The 20,264-nt window shown below is 40.9% G+C and overlaps 1 protein-coding gene across 6 annotated transcripts; it reads right to left on the reverse strand.

The window, feature by feature from the left end:
* Window positions 1-1,087: 1,087 nt before the first annotated feature.
* Window positions 1,088-20,167, reverse strand: DNAAF1 (dynein axonemal assembly factor 1). 6 transcript variants are annotated; one of them, XR_013989630.1, is made up of 16 exons: window positions 19,991-20,166; window positions 17,949-18,090; window positions 17,192-17,299; window positions 16,288-16,411; window positions 15,012-15,103; window positions 12,544-12,765; window positions 11,229-11,395; window positions 10,571-10,692; window positions 9,161-9,354; window positions 8,572-8,832; window positions 7,403-7,512; window positions 7,195-7,257; window positions 5,907-6,255; window positions 4,058-4,432; window positions 2,285-2,401; window positions 1,088-1,433 (listed from the first exon to the last, which is right to left on the reverse strand). XR_013989630.1 is itself a non-coding variant. In XM_081016958.1 (15 exons), the coding sequence occupies exons 3-15, from the start codon at window positions 18,073-18,075 to the stop codon at window positions 4,383-4,385; spliced, it is 1,989 nt and encodes a 662-aa protein (XP_080873084.1). In that variant the 5' UTR covers window positions 18,076-18,087; window positions 18,851-18,988; window positions 19,991-20,167; the 3' UTR covers window positions 3,770-4,382. The 6 variants fall into 6 exon arrangements, 4 of the variants coding, with proteins under 4 accessions (XP_080873084.1, XP_080873083.1, XP_080873082.1 ...); XR_013989629.1 differs by lacking the exon at window positions 2,285-2,401; XM_081016958.1 differs by lacking the exons at window positions 1,088-1,433; window positions 2,285-2,401 and adding an exon at window positions 18,851-18,988 and having other exon boundaries at window positions 3,770-4,432; window positions 17,949-18,087; window positions 19,991-20,167.
* Between the last annotated feature and the right edge of the window lie 97 nt (window positions 20,168-20,264).

Genomic DNA, 20,264 nt, shown 5'->3' on the forward strand with positions numbered 1-20,264 from the left:
TTTGGGGAGGGTTGAATAAAAAATTGGATGTGCTGCTGAGAATTCTAATATATATTCTTCTAGCTTGACTTTTTTCAGCATTCCCAACTATGGACATTGTTAAATTTGGGATTGTTGTTTTTTTGAACATGTGAAAAAATGTTATGACTTCACAGATTGTTGTAGCTTTAGATTTATTTATTTTAAATCCTGCAAAGTTCAATTTCTAAAAGCAAACTTTGAAAATGTGCTAGTTTTTGGATGTACAGTATGTGATTTGTTTCTTTCAATTTGCACCTGTCTTTGCAATCCTGGGTGATCCTTGGAGAGTCATTGCATGTCTTAAAATTGCAAGTGTGAGTGCAGTTTGCAGAAATCTATAGTGCCTGTGGCTACAAATGCAGCCCTGATTTCCTGCTGTTCAAAATACATTTGTGAGATCCAGCCCTGAGAACACATGGAACCTCTCCTCTCTTGAAATAATCCTTCCTTGTCATCTTACTCTGAACTTATTAACCCAAAGTATTGGGGTCATTCTTGGGAATATGAACTCTTCTTACTCTCTCCTTTACCACTTCCTTGCTTGCTTTGAAACCATGACTAATGCTAACATAGATTCCTCTCTTAATTAATGTTTGAAACCTTGGTTTGATGTTAGTGTGTAACATCTGATTAAAAGGGAACAGGGCTAATCTAAACTATAGTTTTGATACAAATGTAATGTGTTGAATTATGGTTAAGGCTAATAAGGAAAAAGTGGAGGGATTTTGCATCAGAGAGGTGAGCTAAAAAGTGACCATATCTTTCCAGGGCTTACTCCTGATTTACAGGTTGTGGTTTGCTGGAAATCTGATTTATAAACCATGGTTTGCTGGATTTGACTGTTATTCATCTAATTGTGCTACATGGTGTTCCAAAATGTATCTGTTTAGGGATATTTACATAAATCATTACCTAAGGATTATCTTGCATAACATTATGGTTTATTGAGCTGGAGTAAAGTGATGATGATAGATTCCTTGGGAGATGTTGCATCCAGACAGCAACTTCCTATGTAATAGGGTTGCATGATTTAGCATTGAAAGAAAAGCACAAGCAACGGCACTCATTAAAATGTTTGATGTGTATATTTCTTACCAAGCCTTGCTTTGGACTGTCATCCGCCCTCATCTTGTTGATTCCTTTGCCTGCCATGTGGTCCAGCAAGGATGAACATGGCATTCAACACAGTTCCTGGTCGGCTTGTAGGAATTTGGTACACTGGATTCCTAACATCTGGAAAATCATTTGTCCCAGAAGTACCCACTGACAGGATTATCTCTTAGACCGCTTGTTCCCATAAAATGCCCCTATGGAGGCAGCTGTAGGGCTGAAGTCACTCCAGAATTCCTCTAGTTAGCTGTAGATTTGTGCATGCTCCATGTCTACACAAACTCCCTCCAGGATACTCTAAACTGTGTGTGATGAAAATAAAGGGAAAGTGAGACATATATTGATGAGTGAGAATGCATCAGTTGGCTTCCTTGGCTTTTACAAAACTTTGAGAGCAGCAAAGCCTTATTTTTACCTACTAATACACTGCAATGCTTCTATTCTGAAACTTTATCAGGTTTATTGCCAATTTAATGGCTATGGTTTCCCTAGATTCCTGGCACATGTAGCTTCGTGAGGATACTGAGATTTCTCTTATGCCACCCTCTCAGAATGGGATTTTGCATGGTTAATTTGTGGGGAGAGAATGACTATTAAGCCAGTTCCGGTCAGTAGTTAGGCCTTTTAGAACAGAGAAAGAATGTGTTTAGGTCAGAATTAATTTCAGACAAGAGCTAAGTCTTGATAAACTATTTGTTAGAAGAACCTAGACCTAGAACATGGTACCTCATATCATAACAGAGTACCTCTCAGCATGTGCAACATGCCTTCCTCATTCCTCAGTAAGCACACCATCCCACACATACCTGTACTAGAGAGGCATTGACTTTTACCCTAGCACCCCCTAAGTTTAGAAATTAAGCATAGCCTCAGTGGTAGTGATGATTTGTAAAGGGACAGGTAGAAGGAATGCTTTAGCACCAGTGTGTGTGCCTGGTAACCATTTCTGTGCCAAAAGCTTCCTTATTCCATTGCAACCCCTCTGGGATCTGAAGGCTAGCAGCTGACATGGACACACACACAGAATATATGAATGCACATAGCACAGTGCACATACACCACACATTGTCTATATACCAAAGTGTAGACACATTACAGATTGGAACACACAGCACCACATGTGTACATGCACACACACACACACAGCCCTCACCCTCGCTTCTCAGCTGATTTTCCACATCGTAACTTTGCTGGGCAGAATTATTTCTGAAGAGTAGACAAGATGATTTTCTTCCCTTTGCAGCTTTAGCACAATCTGTTTAGTAGCAATCTGTAATTTTTGTAGAATCTAGTGTTTTATACATTTTTGTAGCTCTCTTAAGACACCACTTGCAATGATACAGGTGCAGCATTTAAAAAAATGATATTGACTGAGAAACAAATTAGCTCCCAACCCTTTTCTGATTATAAAGTGATTCACTAGAGTGCATACCCCTCTTATCTAGTTTTCTTCAGAAAGTGAAAATCAAGGGGAATAGAATTATCTCTACTTCAAGGAATTTTTCTTGAAAGGTGGTGTGTGTGATTGGTTTTCTTGGCTATTTTATGCTTATTTTATTTTATACTTGAAGTTGATGCGCTGAACCTGCAATTTTGCACTATGCTGTACATTTGTAAAGTTTTACAAGGTATGCTAATTAAAGAGGTTTTCTTTTGTCCTCATAAAGTTCTGCTTTCACAGCCTTTTATTTTTCTTGGATTCATTTCTCTGTGTATTAATATCAATAGCATCCTATATTAGATAAACAGACTTGCCTCCCTATTTTCCCATACTGTAATCTTGCCTTTCCTCCAGGGAACTTGGAGGTATCTATGGGATTACTCTGTTTTATTTACCCCTGTGAGGTAGTTTAGGCCCACTCAGTGTTGGGGGCAGTGGGTTGTTTTTGTGTTGCTTCACCTTAACATTGTCACCATGGGTTAAACTATAAAAATCTTTATAGCAGTTAATGCATTTGTATAGGGGGAGGGATTGCATGTCTCACTTGCATTCTGTTAGAAGCCATCAACCATCCAGTCATAACTCTGTGTGCTTTTATAATTATATATACATAGGAGATCAGGGTGGTGATACTTATACTTTTACACATGCTACTAGCATTTGTTTTGATTTGCAAAGATGCATATAAGCAGAAACAATTGTAAAGTATTCCATTCATTAAGCATCTGTCAAACTATAATTAACAAGCAATGTTTGACCAGATAGTCCTTCAGCCTGTGACCACAGCAGCCACAGGGCCTAAAAAGACCTTGCAACACTACCTGTCTGCAAGGTGATCGTACTTTGGGAATGGCCGCCTTGTATACCACAAATAATATTTGTAGCCATATCAGGATCATGAGCCCCCAAATTAAGATGGTGACCTGGCCAGGAGCAAACGTCACTCTCCTAATGAACAAAAGAAGCTGTGATGCTTTGTGGGGTTGGGACTAGGGCACTAAATGTGCAAGCTTTTGTAGGAAGGTGGACTCTAGCCAAAAGTTCTGGAGATTGAGAGTGGATGCTTTTAAGAGGGTTGAGTGAAAACCTCTGGTGCCTTTCTGTGAAGGCTAGCTTGTTGGGTTTCTCTGTCTATGCTGATGTCATAGGTGTTCAATATGCCCCACCACAAGTCAGATAACAAATGATGCAAGAAGCTGAGAACAAACTCATTTACTCAGACTGAATTACAAATAAAAGTAAACATTTAACCAAAATAAGCAAAACAATGGCAATCACTTTCTACAAACTTAGAGCAGAATCCAACAAAAGTGAAGCATGTGTGATTTTAGGGGGAGAAAGTTAAGCATGCACTCAACTCTCACCAAAATAAATGAGACTTAAATGATCTTCATTTTTGCTGGATGCTACTGATTAAACAACCTTTTCTCAACAGATGAAAGAAAATAGACTGAAAACTGAATTCATACTTTAAATGTTGGTTACCTGACTTGGTGGCATTGAACTTTCACAGATGCATACTGTGGGTGAGCTCGTTGCTTAGCACCTGGAAAGACCAATGCATAAGGCCCCCATCTGCACCATGGCACTGCCTGCTCTGCCACTGATCGCAGCAGTGTGGTAAAAGTAAGGCACAACTATTGAAGAGAGACTGGACTTTGCTTGCCAGGATTGCTTGCCTGCAAGTTGTGTCACAGAAAGCATTTGTGACTAATGATGTTAGGGTTGCAGCACTCGCTGTGATGCAGTAATGCTAAGGAACGATGGGAAATATCTTGGCTTCTATTTTATAAATTCATACAACACTTCTTCATTTATTTTCAGGAGTATGCTGCTCTGTATCTTCTTCAGAGATATTCCCTGTTAAGAGGTGAAATTTCAGTTAGTTTCTGGACATAGGAGCTATACTCTCCCCAAATACCTTCCTGAAGAGAAGGACCAGTTATTAGGCCAGAAGCTACTCCAAAGACAAGATTGGCAGCTGAGATTCGGTCTAAACTGGACCGCTCAGTAGTCACTGCAGTTCATCCCTTGAATGGTCCCCAGCAGAGAAAGCACTGGGCGCAATAAGAAACCCTTTACCATTTGGATTATCAGGGCAGTGAAGGCTTAAAATTGTGAGCTATGAGCCAGGAAGGCCCCAGGTCAAATCTCTCTTCAACCACAGACCCACAATATAGCTTTAAGCCAATCACTATTTCTTATCCACAGCCCCTTTCCTCAAAGCTCTTAACTATTATTAGTGTCTGTGAACTTCATTTCTTAAAAAATGAGTGAAGACTTCATATCTCAAGCAGCAAAACATAATAATCAATCTCTGGATGTTTACATTTGAGAAGCTAAAGCACTAGGGGAAATGCTCAATTACCTTGTGCAAAAACACTGTTTAAAACACCCTTCCAGATGCAGGACTTGCAGGTGTCAGGCAAGCCCAGATGATCCAATGGGATCAGTGCAGCTAGGACAGCAATGGTAGGGTCTCACCAGTTACCAGTGTGTGAATTCTATGCTCTAGGAAGCACCTCTTTGCAATACCTACCAGTCATAGGAGGATTTTTGCTGTATCAAGACTTCCATAGGCTCAGATTCTAGGTTCAGTTTAGACTAACTTCTATATGTGGAATTATGTCCCTCATTTACCCACTGCACATGTCCATCCCCTGTCCAGATTTGCTAATGGCAACCAATTGGCCATAATATTTATTTACTTAAGGCATCTATACAGTGCTTAACAATTAGAATTTCTAAGTGGTGAACATAATAACAATTCATCATGAAACCAAGCAAACCCAAACAAAAATCCATGTTTGCATGAAGCCTACACTCATAAAGTTCATGCTTGCACAGGGCCTACAGAATCCATAATTGTGGTAGTCATTATGTGGAGAAGCTTTATGTGTATCAGATTGAGACATATTCAGATCTTCTATGCACAGCCCCTATGTAAATGTGATGTCTATATATGGACATCTCTTAAGGGAAAGATACACACCTCTACACCCATAGAAGCTCATTGAAATTAGGCCCCAAGTATCACTTCAAGTATAGCACCACTGAAATAAATGAGTTACTTTAAAAATAAATAAATAAAGTTAGGCTTTAGGTGTAAGCATTCTGTAATTATAAGCCAGCCACATTAACTATGTGTGGACCTGGAAAGAGATGGAGCTACCATTAACTGTTTTCTTTAATAGCACATAGTTGGACTGGAACCTAGTTGTGAAGCTATAGGGCACATATACTGATGGTGCTTTGTCCTGTTATTAAAAAAATGAACAGGTGGCTTAAAAAAAACCAAGCAGGTGGACCCAAAATCATGTCTATGTGAATTTACCTGTGCAAGAGGATACAATGTGGCTCTCTCCGTTTTCCACAATGTCTGGAATTAATTCATCTGCTTCATCATCTGTTAATGGTTTCAAAGGCCCAGGAATCTCTTCGATCAAGGGTTTTGCTGGTTGTACTTTGGCTTCCAATACTTCCTCTTGTTGTGTTAGAAGGTCTGTTACAATGGGTTCTATGGCTTCCTTTGGACAGACTTCGGGTATCTTACATGTGTTTGAAAAGATAGAGATTGGGATCTCTTCTGTCTCTATATTCCTAGAAGTGTCTGCATTTCTTTCAACTATGCAGTCTCTGTCATCACTTGCTTCAGAAATCACTTCAATCTTTGGAGAACTTGGCTATAAAGGTAAAAAAAACCAACCAGCTTGAAAATGTCTGTATTGACATAGATTATAGATAATTTATTAAGGTCAAAGACCAGCTCACATAACATAACACAATAAAAACAGTGTTCATAAAGATAAAATATACAATCGGAGCGGATTGCAGTGGATTGCAGAGTTAAAATTGAGATATATACATACCGTACAACTGAGATTTGGGCTACCATAAAAAAACTGAACGTGAGGCAGTCTAGTCTTGATACCTCACACTATTCTAAGGGATGTTGCTTTCCAAAGCACACTGAGAGTTTAACTCCTCAACAGTGGGCCAAATTAGTCTGCCAGTGGTTCTAATTTGACCCATGAGTAAGTTTTTCCAGTGATGCCTAGCTCTCTCACATCTGATGTCAGTAAAGTCATGGCTACAAAGCAACATGTGAGAACCTTAAGTTGTGCTGCTGATGCTTCCTCAACAGTGGAGCTTGCATTCAGTGCATTTTGCATTGGTCACCAAATATAAACCTGGTTCCACTCAGGAGCTCCTGGTTGGAGCTCTTGAGTGGAGCTCATCTCTGCAGAAAGTGGGGCTTGCAATTGAGCACCTCGTGTAAGTGTGGTGAACCTTTGGCCCTCCAGATGCTGCTAAAGTATAACTCCCATCATCCATGCCCATTGGCCCATGATTGCTACACCTCCTACATACATTTTGAAGTAGTACAGCCATGTATTTTATCTGCACACGTCAACTTGTTCTGAACACACATGCCTGTGCATATGTGCTTGAGGTACTCTGTGGAATCAGCTAAAGAATTTTAGAGTGACACATTGGCTGATATTAAAATATCTCTAGAGTCTCCTGATCTACAAAAAAGTCTGTAGCTCTGTTAGGAATATACCTAAATTAACTGTAAAAACACAGGATTAAGAAAGCACTGTGCTATTAGAATAACTCACCTTTCTAGTGAAGATCTCTCCTGGTGAGACTTCCAAATCTACATCTTCCAAATCAGGTAGCTCCTAAAAATTAAAGTTATCCTCGAGTTTACTGAAGGAAGTAATTTTTAAAATACAAAATTTAGGAGTTTGTGGAAATACAAAACCCATTTCTGAGATGCTTCATCTTGGCCATAACCCACCCTTTCTTCCCTCAGTTAATACATACATCAAGAAAAAGTTTCTCTGGTACATCCAACTTAATTTGTTCTATCTCTGCAGGGTCAGCAAGTTCAGTGAGCAAAAGTCCAGGTGTAGCCATCTTATCTACTGGCATCTCTAAAAAAAAAGAAAGAGACAAAACGCTTAACAGATCTAGGTATAAAAATATAGAAATGGGAAGGTCATACTGGGCTCTCTCTCTTTTGTATTATGCTCTGTCCCTAGTAAAAAGCTGTCAAAAAATTGTTCTGTCACATAATAATAATAATAATAATAATAATAATAATAATAATAATTTTTATTTACACCCAGCCCTCCCTGGCCAGGGCTGGGCTTAGGGCAGCTAACACCAAATATAAATTACAATAAAATGTAATAGAAAAAACGAAAAAACAGTTAATTACAATATGGCTTAAAATACAGGTTAAAATGCAGCCTCATTCTAGTAGTAGCCCATAAATCAAGACCATAAAGAGAGGAAATATCAGATATTCAACTGAGCCAGCTATCAATGCTGGTCCTACATGGGCCAGAAAAAAAACCAAGGGAAAATTTATATACCAAATCCCATATAAGGGGTCAGAGGCCAAGCCAAAGGCCAGGCGGAACAGCTCCGTCTTGCAGGCCCTGCAGAAAGATGTCAAATCCCGCAGGGCCCTGGTGCCCCACTGCAACCTATATGACTGACTTTGCACAAAATCTTAATTGCAGAGGCAGTTTCTACATGAGTGCTGCACATTCCTGGGACTCTTCAGAACTGACATGAAGATCTGCTAGTCGATTGGACAAAACTATGTAGAAAGTTACTCACAAAATATTGTCCCTCTTGTGGAATGCTGCAATATGCAAGCATTTTTGCAGCCTCCCTATAGAATGTTACCTATATATGTGGATAAGCTTTCCTAACTAAACAAACCCCACCTTCAGAGCCCTGGTGAAATGAAATGGATGAACCTTTTCCCCAGCCAACTCTACAACCCAAATCTGGATGGTGTTTCAACTAGTATTGCTAGTGCATGGTCTGAGGACACATGATGCAGCCACCTTGCTGAAGCTAAGTAGGTTTGTGGTTGGTCAGTATCTGGATGGGAGACTGTCTGAGAGTCCCCATGAAGGCCACCTTGATTTCCAGGATAAAAGATGCACTAACAACTAAATAGATGAATACTTACATACCTTCTGCAGTGTATGTAAAATCTGAATGCATGCCAAAGCTCGATTCTTGTACTTCCTGATCATGATGACCTCTATGACCACTCTCTGGTCTCCCCGACTGATCTCCTAAGATTACTCCTTCAGCCACAGCCTCCTTGTGGGCATCCATGCTGTCCTTCACAAATTTATCAATCTTCTCCTTTGTTTCCAACGCTTCCAAAGTACACAAGTCCTTTCCTGTAGTGTCTGTCTCAGTGCTGCTGCTTGAAGATGGGATTTCCTCTAGAACACCCCCAAAACAAAAAGAGAGTAAGTGTGCATGCAAGTAATACTAATCCTTGGGTTTTTGTTGAGCTATGTCACTTTAGTCCATTTATTGGTTTTCTTCCAAAAGGATATGAAGGTTTTCCTCTTCTGGGAAGTTCATCCTTGACTGCATGGAAGGTAGTAAGTAACTGGGGCATAAAGAGGGGACAAGCTCAGTAAGTGTGCTTCTGCCCCTAACCCTACCCACCCACCCCACCCCACTCCGAATTGGAAATGTGTGAAGCTGGATGCTCAAAAGGGCTATGGTGGCACAATAGTTCTGCTCAAAAGTTTAAACACAAACCTTCTTCACTGTCAGCTGATGTTCCATCTCGTTCTTCTATTTCCCACTGCCTTTTCTTCTCTTCAGCTTTTTGCCGGATTGCGGCAAGAGCATCAATACTGTCTTGGATCTTCTTCCTTTCTTTCGTGTCCCATGTTTCTCTTTCACTTTGTTCAGCTTCACGGCCACCCTTAGCCCAGGCTTCTGCACAGGCTCTGGAAAGAATAAAGATGACTACCATCAGACACATGGAATGATGTTGCATTAATTTCCATGGAACTTATGTCTACATAATGAACTGACTCCTATGTCTGGCAGTTTCCACAGCCTGAAAGTGTGCAGTGCTGCTGTTGGGCCTATCATCCAGCTGCACTTGCAGGAAAGGGCAATTTGTTCTCCCTGGTTTGTGCTTAATTAATTGTCATGGTTATGTTTGATGGCATTATATGGATTTTAGATAACTTTGGTTGTGGTGTGGCTAACTAAAATAGTAATAAAAATGTGTGAACAGTGCTGCTATGTGGGACTGTAAAATTAAAAATTTATTGGATTTCTATTCCACCCTTCCTCTGGAGGGAGCCTGGGACGGTTATACAACATCATAAATATAATTATCACAAAATTACCAAAATTATATTTCAAACCATGTAAAACATAGCAACTACCTGCCTCCTGACACCCACCTTCCATTCATGTACAGTGACCAAAAATGGTCCTCAGTTTCAGTCTAAATAACAACAACACACTCTTCAACAGGGAGGATGTTCTATAATCAGGGTGTCACAACAGAGAAAGCCTGGTCCTGGGTCACTGCCAACACCACTCTGGATCATACCCATTGGCAGTACCACCAGCAGGACCTCCTCCATACATTTTACAATTTGGATTGGTCAGTACTGGGGAGTATCATAAGGGAGGGGTGTTTCTAGGACTAAGGTGAAACTGTGAAGTTCCCTTGCTATTTTTGCTATTGGATGCTGCATGTTGTTTAAGTAATCTTGTTATATTTGTCTATTGAAATGTGGTTTTCTCTGTGTTCTTATATTTCTGTTTTGCTATGTTATTAAGAAATTGTTTTTGTAGTGTTTGTTTAAAATGCATCTGTTTCTTTGTTGTAAGCCACAAAGTGAATGGATGAATGAGACTGTCTTTAAATTATGCTACCTCTGTTGCCCCAGTCACAAGCTTGCTCTCCTGAAGTGATTGCTTTGGGGGTTGTCACATTGGTGAGCTGAAGCAATTTGTTTAGGATCAGGATCTGGATCTTACAGGCCATTCTGGTGTGTGTGTGTGTGTGTGTGTGTGTGTGTGTATTATAACAGCCCCATGAAGTTAGTTGTTAATATATCCATTTTGCATAGTCAGAATTGATTAGTCTACTAATAATATTTTAGACTGGTCATCTCTTTACTCTCTCCTTTCCCATTTTACCTGTCCTTTGGAAACACTGGCCTGTCATCCAAATACGTCAGATGTTTCAATCTGATGGTAAGTGTCCTCCTGTAATAAGGAATTTTCTTTATTACCTCATTTCCCATTAAGTTCAATACACGCTGCAAGAAGAAAAAAAAAGCAAAACAGCTTCAATTTAAAATACAACAGTAGAAATTATTTTTGTACAATATGTGAAGCCATCCTGGAACTAAAAATAGTTGAATATATGACTATTTAAATCATTTTCATAGGATTAGGTTTGAGTAAACTTTTGTTCACTTAACTGCACCTTCTTCTCATTTACTCCTGCAGAAGAAAGGAAAAAGGTGCACTCAGAGACATTACTGGGGTGGGAGCTAAACCTGCTACCTGTTCCTTGTGGCCTCTGTTCTTCTTGCATAAGGAAGGTCTGAATCGAGGATACTCATATTGACATAACCCATAAAGGATTTTGTTTCCTGATTATGCAAATTTATTACAGTAACTCTTCTCCTACCACCTGACTCTAAATTTTATTAAGGCATGTTAATGTCCCTGAAGCACTGGATACAGCATATATCCTTCCACAGCACAGTAAGATCAGTGGAACAGAATCATTTTGTGCCTGAGAAATGGTGGATCAGATAAAGCAATCTTAGAGTTATTCTTTGCTTACCAAATCAGGCATGGTCTCCAGGACATCTAAAATGTTTGGATCATCTAGCCTATTGTGAGAGAGGTCAAGGACACTGATACTTGGGCATTGCTGTAAGTGTTGTATGTCTTCAACTGTTTGCAGCTGATTGTGTGCAATCTGTAGAGTGTGCAGAACTTTCAAACAAGCTGTTGAAAAGTAAGGATACCGTTAAATAAGTAAAATGAATGGGACTGCCAAATAAATCAAGGAATCGTAACAAAGTCAACAAGATTATGCTACCAGAACCAATTACAGCCCAATCAAGGTTGCCATTTTAGGGGCAAGATTCTCAGCAACTTCTGCTTGTGGATATACTGTACAAGATTAAAGCACAGACCCACATATTGTCCTCTGAAACATTGGAAAGTCCTCAGTCATACCAAACTGGAACCGCAAAGCCCAGTTCAGTCCCAGAGTACAGGGGTCCAGGTTAACTGGCCACAGAATTGTAATTAGGAATGCTTGTTAGTTAAATGTAAGTATAGAGGTACGTCTGATGACAACAGTTTAAGTGGCAAGGGGTCTACTTCAAGAAGGGAAATTTAGATTAGATGTAGGGGGAAGTAATCTTACTCTGCAGTTGATCAATAAAACACACTTCATGATGAGGCTGCAGCATTGCTTCTCTTGGGCATATGACTATAGACATTAGTTGATTTTCAGGCCCGAAGTATGTGCAAGTTTTTTTTTCTGTCCTTGTGTTACGATCCTTGTGTCATTCCCTTCACAAATTACAGGCACAGGGGCTCATTTTGAGATTAGGACCCTGTGTGGAGCTAAGGGTTAAAATGCTTCAACACTGACCATCACACCCCACCCCCAACTGGTTCCCAATCTGGCTTGCTCCACTGTTAGGAATTTAAAGAAAAAGTTTGCACTGAAGACTTTCAGTGCTGAAAATGTTCCTCCTTGCTCCTTTTGACTCAGTGCATATTGCTCTGCTTTCCTTTGAAGCACATCAGTGAGGCTGATGGGAGTGGAGGGGAGAGAATCTTGTTGTCTGGGCAGCCCTGGACCTCCATAGACACCATCCAGGCTTACATCCCAGGGAGGTCACTTCAGTGCTGCTAACACAGTGATTTGACTTTACCACCAGAGGCGCACACCATTGTCTCTCAAGACAGACAGATGCCAACAACAAAATTTGCCTCCACAGAAGCCACCAGAAATTGCTGTGGAAATGCTTTGCACTGTGTTTTAACACACTGGTGCCCCTACATGTATGATAGTAACACCACCAAATAACACTGTGTTCAGGTTATGGATCTTATTTCAGTGAAGTTAGAATTCTTACAGAGGTTTTCAATTGTCTTGACATAATTGTTGCTGAGGTTGAGAGAGTCCAGCTTTTCCAAGGGTTCAAGATTCTCAATTTTATTTATTAAATTCAGCTGCAGATAAAGGCAACGCAAATCTGTCTGTGCATCCAGGTTCTCGATCTTAGTCAAGCCATTGCATTCCAGCCATAAACACTTCAATCCTGTATATTCTTCCAGGTTCTCCAGACGATCAAATCCTGCGGGAAGAAAAATGCAGTAAACACAATGGCAAGATGGACCATATTTCAGAATGAAGTCGTTATAATAAAAGGAGTGGGGATATGGTTTTAAAGTGGGGACCCATGGACAAGAAAATTCTCTTGGCTTTCTCCAAGGCTTGAGTATTGTCAAGTTATGGGCACCACAATGTAATAATGATACCAGCAAGCTGGAATATGTGCAGAGAAGGGTGACGAAGATGGTGAGGGGTCTGGGGACTGAGTCCCATGAAGAAAGGATTCAAAAGTAGGATATGTTTAGCCTGAATAATTAAGAGGCAATAGGATAGCCATCTTCAAATACTTGAAGGGATGTCACATAGGTGATACAATAAACTTGATTTCTGTCAAAGACAGGAGCTAGACCAGTGGGTTTAAATTACAAGACAAAGAATTTAGACTAAACATTAAGAGGAAGTTCCTGAAAACCTGAATTGTTCATTAGATGTTTTTCAGCAGAGCCTTGGTGGCCACCAATCAGGAGTGCTGGAGTAGTGAATTTACTGCATGGGCAGGAGGTTGGTCTAGATGACACCTGAGTCCCTTCAAATTCTTATGGTTCACTAATGTCTACTACTGGAGCCTGGTTGGGCTATAGGGCTGCAAAAGGGGTTAGTTGGGGAAAAGATTATGTTCCCTCCTTTGACTGGTGCTCCTTTACTTTAAATCATGAACAGCTCCTTTTATAGCTGACTGACACAACATACATGGTATATCACTGGTGCATCTGGTTAGGACCAAAGAGAAAAACCTGCAAGGGAGCATGAAATATATCACCAAAGTTCAGGCAAAATATTCTGGAGCCCTAACTGAAGTTTTAATGAGAGTAAACAGAAATACCAAACTATTCCTAATGCAATCATTTTTTTAAAGAGAGGAGAATTTTAGTGGAAGTAAAAGGCAGCAACCAGGGTTGCCAGAGTTCCCTTTAAAATGCACTGAGGAGGCTGCAGCTGATACAACTCTTGCAATGCTCCTTCACTTGTCCTTTGTTTAACTTGCCCCTCCTCAACCTGTTGGGAGTCACCAGGACTCTAGTTTGTCCCACAGCTTCTGGGGAAGGAGCACAGGTGAGACCACGGGTGGAATAACAGAATGAGTTGTAAAGTGGTTGCAACATGTTTCAAGGCTAAAGGCTTGTTTCCCAGTGAGGCCTTAGAAATCTTAGAACTAGTTATGAAGGTGTGCATATATATTTTACATGCGAGAGTTATATTCATCTAACTACAAACACAACAGAAAGTACTCATGAATGTCATAGCTGACAAAATGCATGAACAAATAAGTCCCTCTATTGGGTGATAGCTGCATTGCACACATAAAATTACTTAACCATAGGTACACAAATACTGGCTAAACCAACTAGCCAACTGTTATTTGAAGAAGACCTTAAAAAAGAAGCAGAACCGGCTTTCATTTTTGCTGCAGGTAAGGAGATCCAGGGACCCAATCGAGCTAATATACTCCACTGAAAGTTAGTTACATTGAAAGCAACACTGAACCAGTGTCCCCCACACCCTGCCCCTGCAGGGTTAACAGCTGTGGGAGAGGAGGAGCAATTCAGATTGGGAAAACCATGAGTTAAACACCCCTTTCCCCACTGCCACTGCTCCTATCAAAATTTGAGCCTCTCACAGCTGATTTTAAAAATTATATATATTGTCAAAGATCCATTTACAGATGCTATAAATCCTTACTTATGGTGAACTAAATCTCATTGAACTGAGAGGAGCTCATATAAAGAAAGAAAGAAATAAGCCCCTCTTGGTTCAGTGAGATTTACTCCATAAAGATGCATAGGACCTGGGCTTACTAACTTTAGCTTGAGTCTTGATCTTCACTTACAGAATTGCCACAAAAATCACAGAATTATCCTCCCTGTTAAGACTGTGGACATCAATACCAGATACTGGTATATGCTGGAGAAAGGAGAAGACTATCCCCATCATGTTCTACTGGTTTGCTTCCATTTTTTTTTTTTAAATAATTTTTTATTAAGGTCTACTGGTTTGCTTCCAGAGGCATCTGATGGCTGTTGTTGAACAAAGAATGCCAGAACAGATGGGAGTTGAAACGTGCACTTGATTCTGAAACATTTAATAAAATATTTGTATACATTGACCTAGATTTAGATTCTACAATATTCCAACATATTATATTTCTATGTTCTCAGGTGTTCATGTTCAGTTCTTTTGCTACAATATAGCTAGCAGATTGGCCCTTACCTTTGTAATGGAGATAGAGGGTGTCGTTCAAAGATGGGGTCACATACAATTTATGCTGTTTGCAGAGGTCCCTCAGTATCTTTTTGGTCATTCTAAAACATTAAGTAGTAGTGTGAGTAGAGTACATACTGTATTTTTCGCTCTATAGGACGCACCTTTTCCCCTTTAAAAATGAAGGGGAAATGTGTGTGCGTCCTATGGAGCGAAGAAGCCATAGCCCTGCGACCCTCTCCCAGCTGGAGAGGTGATGCGCGACTATGGCAGCAGCCTCTCCACTGCGCGCCTTTCCACTGCTCCCCGACCTGCTCTTTGGGGCTGGTGGTGGGCTTCCCCCCGCCAGCCCCAAAGAGCAGGTTGAAAGGAACCTGAAGCCTGGAGAGCGAGAGGGGTCGGTGTGCACCGACCCCACTCACTCTCCAGGCTTCCAAGGTAAGCCGCCTGAAGGCGACTGAACGGCACCTTGTTTTAGAGGGGGGAAACAAGAGGGGGGAAATTCTCCCCCTCTCTGCACAGTGCCTCCTGCTGCTTCACTGAAGGGGCGCTGGGCAGAGAGGGGGAGAATTTTTTTTCTTGTTCTCCCCCCTCTAAAACAAGGTGCGTCCTATAAAGCGAAAAATACGGTACTCTAGAAGCTCCATTTGCTTATTTAGAAGGCAGATGTGCTGCTTAATATTTATATTTTCACCAACTTCCTCCCCATTGCATCACCTTTCACAAGGTTCAGAAAGTTCCCCAATCCTTGGATTACACTTTCAGAGGGGAAGCAGAGGCTCTGCATACAGAACACTGAATCCAGCCAGAATAATAGCTAAAGAATGTTGTTTTAATTTCATTGTTTTTAAGTTTGCCGAGGGGTGAGAGTTAACAATAAAGAGGGTATTATTTTTGGTCAGCTGTTGCATATCTGAAATCTGTGATATTTTATGCTGGCTGCATAAAATGCATGCTCTCGTGAGAGAATTTTCACACAAAGGCTCAGTGCAAAACCAACAAGTAGTCTGGATTTTATAATTATGTTATCAAGTTCATTACTGACACTGATCCAGCTTCAAAACCCTAGTTTTCAAACTTTAATTAAAAGCTAACTTTGGTTAACCATAGCACCACTGTAGACATAGCATGAAACTAATGTTAAGGGAAGTGACTGGGGAATTCATGTCGGGGAGGGTAACCTGTGAGCCTACTCATAATACCTTGACATGGTTAAGAGACTGGCTGCACTATAAAAAAAGTCCCTGATTTGTTAAAGTAAGACCACCAATAAAAACTAAATTACCTCAAACCACCTTGTTTGTTTGATTGTTCACAGGATGAGCCAGCCACCGGCTTTTGGTCACCATTTCTATTTTCCTCATTCTGTTGTTGTATGTTGGTCACAGAACTGTCTCTCTTCTGTGGTGCTTGGAGATTATATGTGAAAATACAGTATATTGCAGAATGTATTTTAAATGTATAGATCCAAGAAATTCACCTTAAAGGCAGAAACTAAAATTTCTTCAATGAGCTAATTGTTACATACAGTAATACCTACTGATAGCTGCAGTATAACCAATATGCCATACTGAGCTCTTTGGAAGAAAAGGGAGATAAAAATGTAATCAAGAAATAAACAAGATACATTGCTGCAGGCTCTCTCTGGCCTCCTCCCACCTTTGCTATGTGAAATGAATGGTCTGACTGGGGCTTACTCCTTTGCCTGAAATTGAACATAAAAAAGAATTAAATTCCAAGAAAACTGAAGCCTCCTGTGATCACAGACTTGAAATCAATATTTTTGGTCTGACCCAGCAAAGCAGTTCTTATGCTCTTAAAAGCACCAAGACAGTTGGTAAAGACACAGGAGTAAGTCTCTCTCCCAGCCCAGCCCCCCCCCCCCCGCAAAGGGTGGTTGCAGTATGCAACTGTGGAGTAGAAGAATAACCCAGCTAGAAAATACTTGAGAACAAAAGTTACATGGTCCCATCATTCACCCAGTCCATCACACCATATACCAACCACTTAATCTAGCTTTCGAGCATGAGGGCAAGCAATGCACCCAGTGTTTTCCTGCTGACTAAGGATCAGAAAAATCCCCCATAGTAACACCCATGGGGAGTATGTGATCCTGACGGGAAATTTAATGTGGCAATATCTTTCATAGGTCTGTAACTTATAGTACTGATATTTTTCATGTAATTTACCTGGTTCTCCATTACCACAGTCATTCCTAATAATTTCCGACTTCAGTTGCTCATTGGCAGGATCTTTTTCTGTTCCTTGTTCTCCTTCTGGGAGTTGAGGCTGTAGTTCTAAAATTCAGACAGATGGAAACAGGCTCAGTGGATGTTTAAATCTGCTAACTCAAACAAAGAGATGGGCACTCCAGAGGGAGGCCTGTCATTTCATTTTGTTGCATGCATGTAATATCCCAGAATATACACATCTGTTCACAACAGAGGAATCTGTATCTGTAGGGACTGTATTTGCAATGCAGTGTATGTCTGCATTAATTTAGTTTTATATGTGGCTCTCTCTCTCTTGCTAGAGCTTTTACAAGTGCAAGAAAAGAAAAGGTCAGGAAAATGACAGGACATCATTGCGATAAGAATGGTGAACAAGGAATGTGTAACATTTTTATAGTGTTGGCCGCATTTTGTTCAGTTCTATACAAATACTCCTATGCTTGTGTAGTAAAGCAGGGAAGTACTCAGTCCCCCTTACTAGTCTTAATTAAAAATAATAAATAATAGATTAATTTAAACCTTACCATTGGTATTTAATATTGTATGCAAACCACTTCAAGTTTTTTAAAGCATTATATAAATCTTGCCAAATTTAAAAATATATTAATAAAATGGCAGAAAGTTGTGCCTTGTCATTCATTTTAGCCCAAGGTGTTGTCAAAATTACTTCATGTTCAAAACTTACACACACACAGTCTCCGATAGCAAGAACTACCTGATTTTGTTAAGTTGTCCTCATTGTTGGAACAGGTGTCCACCTGCCTGCAGTCTTTCATCCCTTGACCATTCTCTTCCCCTACAACAGCCTCTCCTGACCCAGGTTCTTCATTGAGTGGATGCATTTTGAAGTGTTCCTACTGAGAGACAACAGGAAAGTTACAGCATGCCCCACAACTCTCTACCTTGCATTTATTCAGATTATTCAAGCATAACTGTATGTGCAAATCATAGTTTTAAATTAAATGTTTTATTATTTTGTATGATGACCATGAACCCCTTTGAGAACCATTGTGTGAGAAAAGCCGTATACAAATCTTGTAAATGAAGAGATGTGCCTGCATTTGGCAAAGGAAAAATAGCACAGCAGACCAAATTAGAACCCCACCTGGGTATAATAGGCCCACGGGCCAGAAGGCCTTCATGCCTGAAATAAACAGACAGGTGGCAAAATGCTGGTCCATGAACTCTTCTGCCCCACTAATACTACATTGGTTTAATAAGAAATTACAGTCCACTATTTTATCATTTACAGCATTTTTATCCGGCTTTTTTGCCAAAGAGCGGCTCCCAGGACAGTCTACAAATATTGATGGCAAGTACTTGGGCTCATAATTTAACAGGTGACAAAAATGGGAAAAGGACTTGGAGGATATAGGAAGAAATACAGGTAAAACCTAAGCCCCATTTCTCAGTTACATAATTCTTGTAGTGGCCAGCTGGAATGAGGAAACAAATGTTGCTGGTCTTCCAGCAGAGCTGTGGTCCCATCTCTCCCCTCTCTTGTAGCCTACTGTAGAAATACAATACAGTGCAGCATCATATGGTAGATGGCATCACATTCAATGCGGCTTACTCCTAGGTATGTGTCTTCCCCTTATGCCGCAGTCCCACACTCACTTATATGCCTGACTTCTGAGATGTAGTGTTGTTTGTTGCTTTTCAAGGTGCCCACAACGCTGTTGGTTATTCTGCTTGCTGTTGAATTTTTCACCTTTCAAATTCCAAAATGAGGGGTGCTAAAAAGTTGCAACATGACTTGGGAATTTAAAAGATATTTTGGTTAAATTAATATAATTAATATAATTAATATAATTTAGTTTTGTTGGGGTAAGTAAAAGAGTAAAATTGCATAAAGGTAAAGATAAAGGGACCCCTGACAATTAAGTCCAGTCGCGGATGACTCTGGGGTTGCAGCGCTCATCTCGCTTTATTGGCCGAGGTAGCCGGCGTTTGTCCGCAAACAGCTTTCCGGGTCATGTGGCCAGCATGACTAAGCCGCTTCTGGCAAACCAGTGCAGTGCACGGAAACGCCATTTACCTTCCCGCTGGAGCGGTACCTATTTACCTACTTGCACTTTGATGTGCTTTTGAACTGCTAGGTTGGCAGGAGCAGGGACCAAGCAACAGGAGCTCACCCTGTCGTGGGGATCGGCAAGCCCTAGGCTCTGTGGTTTAGACCACAGCTTCACCTAAAAATGATTGCCAAGAACTTGCAGCTATATTATTTGTTGTTATTATTTTAAGTGTTAGCCGATACTTTCAGAAGGCAAAATTAAAATTCTTTGGTTTTCCGGAAGCAGTTTACATGCTTCCTTATCAAATGTGAACTTACCAAGTTGTCCAATAACAAAAACAATAGCAGAATTGAATTCCTTGCACCCAAAACCACTCATTTAATAAATCTGCAAAAATTAAATTTCACCCCCAGCAGCCTTCCTCAACCTGTGGGTCCCCAGATGTTGTTGAACTACAACTCCCATCACCCCTAGCTAGCAAGGCCAGAGCTCAGGGATGATGGGAGTTGTAGTCCAACAAACATGTGAGAACCACTGCGTGATTTGCGCTATGCAGCAGCCCACTTAAAGTAACACAGAATACTTCTCTGGGCATAAGCAGAGCACAATCCCTGCTCGGGGGCAATAGCTGCAGCCGGACGCCACGTAACTGAGCAGGGGCTCCCAGACAGGTCTGCTTAGCCCCAGCACCTCTTTGTTTGAAACACACGCCCCCCCCCAGCTTACTGTCCCCATTTAATACCCTCCTCTCTTTCTCTTCTTCGCTGCCCACTCAAGGTGTCTTCGCCATCCTTCCTCTCACCAAGGAGATGCAACCGGGGGAAGCCTGGCTGCCCGAGCCCCTTCTTCACCCAACCACACCGGCTTCTCCCTTCAACGGCTCCTTTCCAACAGCTTCCCCCCGTTGCCATGGCGACGGGCCGACCAAGGCACGACTCTGCGCACGCGCGAGAGTAGAGTTGGGTGACGCACTTGGGCCTCGCTTCCAGCCCCGCCCCGCCCCTCCTCCCACCGAA

Source organism: Podarcis pityusensis (assembly GCF_964106645.2).
Source record: "Podarcis pityusensis genome assembly, chromosome: 8".
NCBI classification, from domain to species: Eukaryota; Metazoa; Chordata; class Lepidosauria; order Squamata; family Lacertidae; genus Podarcis; species Podarcis pityusensis.

Excerpts from the sequence above, each read along its gene's own strand:
- DNAAF1 (XM_081016956.1), bottom strand. The coding sequence starts at position 18,075 with ATGCATCCACTCAATGAAGAACCTGGGTCAGGAGAGGCTGTTGTAGGG. Across the intron at positions 12,766-15,011 it reads CCTCTATCTCCATTACAAAG|GATTTGATCGTCTGGAGAAC; the intron begins GTAAGGGCCAAT and ends TTCTTCCCGCAG. Across the intron at positions 11,396-12,543 it reads CAAGACAATTGAAAACCTCT|CTTGTTTGAAAGTTCTGCAC; the intron begins GTAAGAATTCTA and ends ACTTTTCAACAG.